General features: G+C 41.8%; 1 protein-coding gene across 2 annotated transcripts in view; it reads left to right on the plus strand.

The window, feature by feature from the left end:
• The window catches only part of CUNH7orf31 (chromosome unknown C7orf31 homolog), a 35,245-nt gene extending 33,655 nt beyond the window's left edge, over positions 1-1,590 (plus strand). For both annotated transcript variants that reach the window (XM_026788988.1, XM_005366615.3), the window contains exon 10: positions 365-1,590. In XM_026788988.1, the coding sequence (XP_026644789.1) occupies positions 365-1,183 (819 nt within the window). In that variant the 3' untranslated portion in view covers positions 1,184-1,590. The remainder of the gene's footprint in view (positions 1-364) is intronic.
• The last annotated feature ends 8,611 nt before the right edge of the window (positions 1,591-10,201 follow it).

Below are 10,201 nucleotides of genomic sequence, written 5' to 3' on the forward strand. Positions count from 1 at the left end.
CCCTGCACAGGATAGTTAATGCAGCCCTGCACAGGATAGTTAATGCAGTCCTGCTCTCTAAGTTTTAGTCTAGTGAGTCCTTTGTATCTCTGAAATTTTGAAAAGCCAAAAATTCCCACACCGGAAAGCTTGTCTGTAGTCAAATAAAACTTATTTTCCATTTACCAAAAGCCACTAAAAGAAAGATGGACTTCCTTGGGCCCAGAATTCAATGTATTCAAATAAATACCAAGGAATCTTAGTGTGTATGCTTTCACCACTCTACTTCCTGATCATAAAAATGGGTAACTTGTAGCCATATTATTATAATGCTACATTTACTAATCAGTTGATCTTTTTTCTCCTCTTTATTCCACTGATATAGCAAGAAAAATTCCATCCTGCCTTAAAACCTCCCAGGCCTTTGGAAGGTCGAATTGCCCGACTTATTCAGAACCAGCGACCTCTGGAGGCTATGGTGCAGCAAGGACCACCTTCCTGTCCAGATTGTACCCCTAGGGTTTTGTGTGCTTTTCATACATTCATACCCAGTACTACAGAAGTGATGGCAATGAATGATAACCTCCTCCCTGGAATTACTCATAAAAACCAGGGTATTGAAGAGAAGATTAAGGAAGAACAAGGCTTGATGTCTACCTATACACTCCCAACTCGTTGTCCAAGAAAAGAGATGAGTAGTCTTTTTGACCTAACATCACTTCCAAAGATCACAGACACTAAAAAGACAGATGATTTGTACTGGAGACAGTTGGAAGTGAAACCCCTACCCGTATCATACTCTAAGTCAAACCATTACATTGACTACGAACCACTTAAATCTGCTTTCCGTGATCCATATACTACTTGTCAGAACCCTGTTCGCCTCAGTAAGTCTAATATTCTATATAACAAAACAGATATGGATGATTTCGCTTTTGACAACTTTATAAATAAGCCAGAGTTTTTGGGCATGGATATGGAAAGGAATGAAGAAACAAGACCTATTTTGGGATGGATTCCTAACGCTGGAGTACCCAACCCTCAGACCAACCTACTTGATCTTAGGAACTCATTTTCAAAGTCCATGGCACAGAAGCATTTCCATGACTCCATCCAAGAAGAACAAAAAGATCTCAGGGATAAAATAAACTGTGGGATGAGACATCAATTCTATGGCCATAATGCCCATTATTTCTATAACTGAGATATTGTCTCTTCAAGACCAAGCCTCTTGCAAGAAAATAAAACATGTCACAGAATGCCCTGCATTTGGCTGGATTCTGTTTCTGTACTGAGCCATGTTGACATTAATGAGCCTTGTGTTTTAAGAAATTAAGTTAGGATCTGGTCAGAGGGACCAAAATAATGTCCTGACTTCTCAAAACATTTAACAGTTTATCAACAAAATATCAGAGCCAGAAAAAAATTAGTCTTTAGTCTCTCTCATCTTCAAATTATACTCTGAAGAACTTTCCCAAAATCAGGAAAATCAATGTGTAGACAAAATGTACATCATCATTTTGCGAGAAATGAAAAGTTGAAAAAAATTCAAATATTGAAGATTTGACAGACAACTATAGAATGTATCATGCCTTAATAAAATTGATATGTCAACAATCTGTTTCTGTAAATGTTTTCACAAAATAATGGGTAAAAAATGTAAAATTCATCTTTGGGAGTTCAAGGCCAGCCTGGTCTACGCAATGAGTTGGAGGAGAGCAGGGCTATGGAGAGACCCAGGAGAGAGAAAGAGAAAGAGAGAGAAGAGTTTGGGATAGAATTTAAATCCTCAGTTAACTGAAGGTAGAGTGGTTCTCCAAACCATAGAACTTCAACAAAAAGTATGTCAAGTCAGTGGGAAGGTGAATCCTGAATGTTTTGCATGCACACATTACAGATTACATGTTTAAGTTGTTAGGAAGATGAGTCTTGAATATTCTGTATGCACACATTACAGTTTACATGTGTAAGTCGGTGGAAAGATGAATCTTGAATGTTCTGCATGCACACATCACAGGTTCATACAAACTCAGTAGGAAACATGAATCTTGAATGTTCTGCATGCACACATTACAGGTTACATGTGTTTCCTTCCCCTTAATCTTCTGAGAGTAAACATATTTGATACAGATAAAACCATTTTGTTAGAATCTAGACAACGTACTAGATTTCCAGTTTTGGCAAGGAAAAGTATGGCTTGCTTCCAGTTATTCCAGGGTAGAACATCTTCATCTTTGAAGTGTTTGCCTACTGTGTAGGTAACCCCCATATGCATGTCAACACATCAGTTACCAAGAGGTTATGTTTTATAAAGTTCTCTTTCACTCTCTTGTGTTTGTATGGGTGTCAGAGAGCAAGCTTCATGAGTCTTCTTCCATTATGGGCTCCAGGGATCCAGCTCAGGTCATCAAGCTTGCATGGCAAGCTGCTTTGCCTACTGGGCCATCTCACTAGCCCAAGAAGTATGCTATAAAATAATTTACCACAGCAAGTTAGGTACCGTGAACAAGTTGGGATAAACTGAGTTGCTTACAAGAGGCTCAGATGTTGCTAGCTGCCCCAGAGGAAGCAGACCAGCCAAGCTACATTAAAGAAGGTGGTCAGCTGAGATGCCTAGAAGAGGTTCAAGTCACTTGAGCTTCCCAAGAGCCTCCTGCATGATGAGTTGTACAACTCCAAGTTACCAGCCCTTGTGAACTGTCACCCGTGCTGGGGCAGGCTGTTAAGCTCCTGGCTTTGAGTCATTTCTGTTCCTATAAATAACCCCTCACCTACATTCCTATAAGTAGTGACAGTAAAACTCATTGGTTCTCACAATATAGTTATGTATTTTTAATTATTTTGTCCTTATAACTAACATGTACATTTCTTAAACCTATTCTGAGATAAAATTATTAATTATTTTCCAAATTTTATTTTATACAGCACTAGTAGGTAGGTTTTAAGGAAAGCAAAATTTTTCATATTGAAATACTGTCATGTGTATTACAACCACATGACAATTCCTAAATCATAGTCTTTATAGAAAACTTGACTGGAGTGTAGCTTGGTGGTAGAATCCTTTGCTAGTTTGCCCAGGTTCAATCTCTAACACTAGAAAGTTTATAATATAGGTTCTGGGGAGAGAACCCAGCCAGTCAGGAAAAGCTCTTGCTCTTCAACCATAGGGACCCACATGAGACAGCCAGGGCCCCAGCCACACTCATAAACAGGAGTGTTCAGTGGGGCATAGGATCACTGGGACCTGCTGGCTTCCGCCCAACTGAAAAACCCAAGTTTCTCATTTAAGGAAAGACCTTGCCTCAAAGGAATAAGGTGAAGAGTGACAGGAAAACATCTCAGTACACATACCCACACACACATGTGAATATAACACATAGATGCATATAACACACATGTGTGTATGACACACATGTGTAACATGAAGGCCTGCTTGTTGTGGTTTCCCACAGCCATTTAGGTCCCAAAGAAATCACACAGAGAGTCTGCATTAGTTATAAACTGATTGGCCCTTTAGCTCAGGCTTTGTATTAGCTCTTTTTTGTCGAGACAGGGTTTCTCTGTAACTTTGGAGCCTCTCCTGTAACTAGCTCTTGTAGCCCAGGCTGGTCTTGAACTTACAGATATCCACCTGCCTCTGCCTCCTGAGTGCTGGGATTAAAGGTGTGTACTACCACACCTTGAACTCACAGAGTTCCCCCCCCCTTTTTTTAAACAAAGGAAAATATCCATAGTCCATTTTTTAGAAATGTGGACATAGTATTCCAAGATACTTCCTGCTGTTTGGGGGCGTTGATAATCTTATGGGGACCTAAAGAAAATTTAGAATTATGATCAAGTCCTGACTGGAGTATCCTGTGAGTCTTGATCATCTCAGGCAGCATCTTGAATCTGTTCTGGATGTAGAACTCAGACATCTGGGCCATCTGTTCCTACTGGAAATTTCTCAGGTGGTCCTTGATCAAACCTGATTTTTCTTAACTCAGAATAAATCCATAGCCTCTCATTTTCTGTGGAAACAAAAGCAAAACCTCTTCTCCAAAGTAACATCTTTTGACTTCACTTTTGAAGCCAAGGTATTTTCAAAATACCTATCTTGAATTAATTCAACAGCATTTATAAGCAAATATATTTTAGCAGCTGTTGCTCCTTCCTCAGCATTCAAATAATTCAAAGAGAGCATAATAACATACAGTATCCAGATTCTCTGTGTATTTTTCATCTTTATGTGGCTTAACTTTAACCTCTATTTCTTTTATTTTTACTTTTACTTTTTGAGACAGGTTCTCTGTGTATCTTTGGCTGTCCTGAAACTCTCTGTGTAGACCAGGCTGTCTTTGAACTCACAGAGATCCACCTGCCTCTGCCTCAAGTGCTGGGATTAAAGGTGTGTGCTACCACACCTTGAACTCACAGAGTTCTGTCTATCTCTGCCTCCTAAGTGTTGGGATTAAAGGTGTGTATCACCAAACCCAACTCCTCTCTCTTTCTTTTTTATTTTAAGGACTTTAACCTTTTTCTTTTCTCTCTGAAGCCAGCATATATTTTTAACACACAGCAAACCATTTAGTTTTTTTTTTAATCTTTGAACCTATCTTTACTGTACATTTCTCTCTTTTTCTGACCACATGAGTCGTTAATTTGCTAAGCAATATAGGTAGGATTGAAGCCATGGCTTTGACAGCTGGATCCAGCCCATTCCATAGCTTTATGAAATTCCAGGCTCATGGCGGAGGTACTGGCCAGAGCCAGTTTATTGCCACAATCTATGGCTTTTCAAGGTCCTTACCAGCAAGCAAACTGCAACAGTGTGTCCACAAACAACACTCAAATACTGTCTCTGTAGCCAAACCTCCTACCTCAAAGAGTGAGAGTTTGCAATGGCAGAATGGCCCAGAAAGCCAACATTTTAAAACAGCACAGATTTTTTTCCTGCTATTGCTGAAAACCAAAAAGCATGTGGTCAACTTTTTATCAACACTATTTAAGTGTTTCTTGGCAGGGCCTCTTGAAAGGCTGCAAGGTTTTACAGTTAAAGCTGAGTCAGGAAGCCTCTCTTAGATGAGAGCGCTTGCTTGCCTCTAGCAAGCAGAGCAGACCTGAGAAATTGCTGCTACAGAGAAACCATGCATAATGCTATTATTTTGTGTTTAGAATTACTTCCCAAGCTGTCTCGGGCTTTATGTAGATGCAGTTGTCCACACTTTGGCACCATTTATAACATGAGGGCCTGCTTGTTGGGGTTTCTGTCCTGCCCAGTTCCCACAGCCGTTTAGGTCCCAAAGAAATCACACAGAGCATCTGCATTAGTTATAAGCTGGTCCATTAGCTCAGGCTTTGTATTAGCTCTTATAACTTATATTAACCCATATTCTTTTATATTTTTCAGCGGTACCTTTTTCAGCGGGGTAGGTCACATCCTGCTTGTTCCGTGTCTGGACAGGACTTCGGGAAGAGCTTCCTTCTTCCCAGAATACTCCTGTTCTCACTGCCCTGCATCTACTTCCTGTCTGGTTGTCCCGCCTATACATCTTGCCTGGGTCCTGACCAATCAGTATCTATTTAAAACATAATTGACAGAATACAGAATTGTCCCACACCACACAGGCATATAACACACACATTTTTTTTTAATGCTTTTGGGCTGACAGATGACTCAGCAAGTAAAGACACTTACATGCAGGCCTGGTGATACTGGCATTCATAAACCCACACTTAGGTTCCTCTGTGTAACAGCCCTAGCTGTCCTGGAACTCACTCTGTAGATCAGATTGGCCTCAAACTCACAGAGATCAGCCTGCCTCTGGCTCCCGAGTGCTGGGATTAAAGGCACACGCTGCCACCACCTGTCATTTAAGTACCTTTTAAAAAGTCACTGGGATGTCCAAGGTGATGGGCAATACAGTGACTGTATTAATTTGTTCCTTTTCTTGTCTAGTCATAGAACGTAGCATGGGACTGAACTTGTAAAAACTGACGCTGAAAGACCCAACTCCACAAGAAAGGAACTCAAAAGTTTAACCTCTTTTCTTTTTACCATTGTGTGGCACACACAGATGTGGCGTAGTGTGCATATGGAAGTCAGAAGACAACTTCCATCTTAAGGGTCCTGGAGACTGAACTCTGCTTATCAGACTTTGCAGCAAGCTCCTTTACACACGAAGCCATCTCATAGGCCCAGGAACTTGAAGTTTTGTTGTTTGTTTTTTTAACTTCCTTTTTATTTACTCTTTGTGTCTTTCACATCATGCATCTCAATCCCATTCATTGCCTGTCCCTCTGTATCTGCTCTCTACCCTTGCAGCCCTCCCCCCAAATAAAATTGAAGAAACAAAGAAAAAAGGGGACGGGGTGGGAGGATGGAAATCTCATCATGGAAGCTGTAGTATGACACAGTGAGTCATGCAATAAGCCCTATTATCCAAATATCTTTTCTTGCAAGTGTTCATTGCAAAGTCACTGGTCTGGTTTGAGGCCTTTGGCTTCTGCTACACTATCAATGTGGGGCCTCACTGGAACTCCTCTTGGTTATCCTGTCTTCTCAGCAACTACTCCACAGTGCAGGACAAGTGAGAACAGAATTTCTGTTCTGGCTGAGGACTGGGTACTGTCCCGAAAATGGGAAATGCATTATACCCAGGAGGGGCCTAGGACACGGATCTTCAAGGGATTTTATCGAAGGAAGTACAGATGAGAGCTGTTCACAGATTGGGCATAGTTAAGAGAACTTCCAGGAGTTAGTTAGTAGGGCTCCAAAGAATTTGAAACAGCAAGAAGCTTTAACCCAGCCTTTAAGGAAGTTTCCAGTGCCTCCCAATGGCCTAACCCAAGCAAAAGCTAGGGAGCAAAGGGCAGCAGGAGTAAGGGAATCCCAAGAGATCACCAGGTTAAGGCAGAGAAAAATAGGGAGTGGGTCATCATAAGAAGTGCTGAGAGCGCTGAATTGATTACTTCTCTAGGTCGTCTAGATGACTGGCTGCAGCTTTACACCAGCTCTGGCTGCCTCACCTTCCAAGTTTCTACTAAGAAAGACTTCCCTTGAATCCATGAGCCTCCTTTTCTCACTTCAGGCAGCCTGAAGCTTCCTCGCCACTCACTACTCATAAACCCGAAGAGTTATGACTTACAGGGGATTAGGCCTGGCTTAAGAGAATTGCTCTAGATCACTAACTGCCTCCATGTCAGGGAGAAGGTGTTTCACTTCCTTGTGTTTGCTGGAGCAGGCTGTTAGCTTCTTCCTTCAGTAATGTTCCTTTCCCATTCTCAGCCCAGGAAGCCTAACTGCTGCACTGTCTTCGCTGCCATCATGCTTTGCTGAGTTTGATCACTTCTGAACTTTAATTTTAAGGGAAGAGATTGGTTCTCTGCTTCTCATTTGAACACTCAAAGCCCACTGTGGAGTTATTAACTGGTCTGGAAAGCAGAAAGGGGAACTGTGAGTAAGTGCAGTGGTGAGAACACCCACTTGGGCCATATTGTATGCATGCATTTCCTGACTCTCTCAAATAACTATAATAGTAACATCAAATCATCTATTTCAGATCACCCTAACAAATATATACTAACAAAGACTGTTATATTGTGAGACTACTAAAATGTACCGTACAGACAGGAAACGAGCTGTATTAGTCAGCGTTCTCTAGGGTCACAGAACTTAGGGGATGAATGTGTGTGTGTGTGTGTGTAATATACATAATGAATTTATTGGAATGACTTACAGGTTGCAGTTCAACAAACGTTAGCTATGAAGAGAAAGTCCAAGTTCCACTAGGCTGGGTGTTTCAGCTGATCTTAGTATATCCCCAAGAAGCAGGAATCCCCAAGAAGTAGGCTCTGATGCTAGTGCAGGAATGGATGTGCTGACAAGGTGAGGGCAAGCAGGGCAAGGAGGGCAAGAAGGAACACATCCTCTTCCTTCTTCCCCTGTCCTTCCAGCAGGAAATGTGACCCAGATTTAAAATGTGCCTTCCTCAAGATTTGATTAAAGGTGTGTGTCATCCAGTCTCAAGATCTGGAGCAAAGGCATACTGTCTTCTTGTCTCAAGGTCCATTCACAAGTGTGCTTTTGAGTTCTGGATTATAGCTCACTCCAGACATAGCAAAGTTGACAACCAAGAATAGCCATCACATTAGCACACGCCTTAAAAAAGAAAACAAAACAAGCAAGTAAACGGAAACTAGCATCTTTAATTTGTCCTATAACAGGGTTGCCACAAACCAGGAATCTGAAAGGAAGAAGAAACAGGATGTACAAAGAGGGGAGAGAAAAGCAAAGCATAATAAAATGAGGAACACTTGCACAGGTGGGAGATAAAATGAGGAACACTTGCACAGATGGGAGATAAAATGAGGAACACTTGCACAGGTGGGAGATAAAATGAGGAACACTTGCACAGGTGTGAGATAAAAGGAGGAACACTTGCACAGGTGTGAGAGGATTTCACAGCATTGTCCACATGGCTGCGGATGATGAGAAAGTCTGTGACAGGCCACCTGAAGACTAGAAAAACCAGCGAAGTGAGTAGCAAGGCTAACTCCAAACCCAGAGAGCCCCCAACCAGGGAATCTAATAGCACAATTCTGCCTGAGAAGTCAGGTTCCTGAGAAGTCAGGGTTAATGGGGAACGTTCCAAAGGCCAGAGAACCTAGAACTCTTTGTCCACAGCTAAGAAAGGCACTCTGGCTCTTGGGAGAAAGCAGGAGTGCCCGTCTCTGCTTTTTTGTTTCTTCTGGACCCTCGACTGTCTCATGTGCCCATCCATTTTGGATGAGACTCTGTCCTGCTCGGTTCACTGACTGAAATGCCTGTCTCTTGGAGATACTTTACTGGCATACCTAGAAATAGGGCTGGCCACCTGGATATTACAGAATCCAGTCAAGTGGACAAAGTTATCCATTTCAACAGGTTATGAAATTTCAGGTTTGCTAAATGAAGGAGTTCTATCCTCAGATGTTGGCCAGTGGCATAACATGCCTATACTGATACCATCCAAGATAAACCAAACATAACTAACTCTATGTGTTGTGTTTTACAATAAAAGGAGGAAATTAAACTACAGTGAATCTAAGTAGCAAAACCTTGTATCTTTCTGATGAAGGGTCCAGGAATATAGGAATATATACTTATTAGCCTAAAGAGATGGGAACAGACAGACATCAACTGTCAGCAAATAGATATTAGCTTTTAACAATGGTTTCTTTGCTTACAGCCAGCAGCTCTGTCTATGAGCAAAGGTTAGCTTTTTTACAATGGCTCCCTGCAGCTATTGGTCAGTTTTTTACAGTAAACCCCTACCCCTTACAGCCGACAACTGCTGTGGACCAAGATTAGCTTTTAATAGTTTTTTTCTACATGACTTTCAGCTTCATGCTGTTTCGTATCCTTCCTGCTACAGGAACCAGGCTATGTCAAGAAAGCTGAGAGCTTTGTAGGCACCACTAGTTGTTTCAATAATGCTGCAGGGCTGGAACCTTGTAAGCGGAAATTGTAAAATGTAATATGTCTCTAAGCTTAACAAAATGGTAAAAATGTCTTTGTCCATGTCCAATGCTTACTTCTTACTTTTAAAAGGGGCCCCAAACAAGCCCCCAATGTCACAGTTTCAGAAGCCTGAGTTCTGGTTGTGGTCCCAGCTAGCTGGTAAGCTTTTTGTGCCCCCTGGTGATTTTTGGAATAAAGTTTGCTTCTGGCTTCATAGACTTCAGTAGTCTGTCCCCATTATTTGCACACCCCAGACCCAACATCTGACATTCTTCTTATTCTCCTCCCTGGCTTGCCTTCAGAGTTACAGTAGCTGACATTTTGTCATTACTTTGTATATCACACATATGCATACACACCAGCTTCTGGTGAGAGCCTCAAGACAAACAGCATACGGTGGGAAGCAGGAGAAAGAAGTCTCATGGCAAAGGAGGGAGCAAGAGGGACCAGGTTTGCTCCTTCATCATAATTGGCTTTCTCAGGAACTAATCCACTCAGGAGCGAACTAATGCACCCCTCACAACTAGCGCCCAGATGTCTCCTCCTGGAGAACGGTTAATTCCAAAAATTGTGAGAAAAGGCCAAGACCATGGCTGTCTGAATTAAAGCAAGTTTGGGGTTCCCTAGGCTAGCCAGCCATCTGTCTCCCCCTAAGTTGGGTTTTCTGTTTTGTTTTGGTTTTTTGAGACAGGGTTTCTCTGTGAAACTGTGTGTGTGTAATATACATAATGAATTTATTGG

The sequence above is a fragment of the Microtus ochrogaster genome, unplaced genomic scaffold, assembly GCF_000317375.1.
Source record: "Microtus ochrogaster isolate Prairie Vole_2 unplaced genomic scaffold, MicOch1.0 UNK11, whole genome shotgun sequence".
Classification (NCBI taxonomy): Eukaryota; Metazoa; Chordata; class Mammalia; order Rodentia; family Cricetidae; genus Microtus; species Microtus ochrogaster.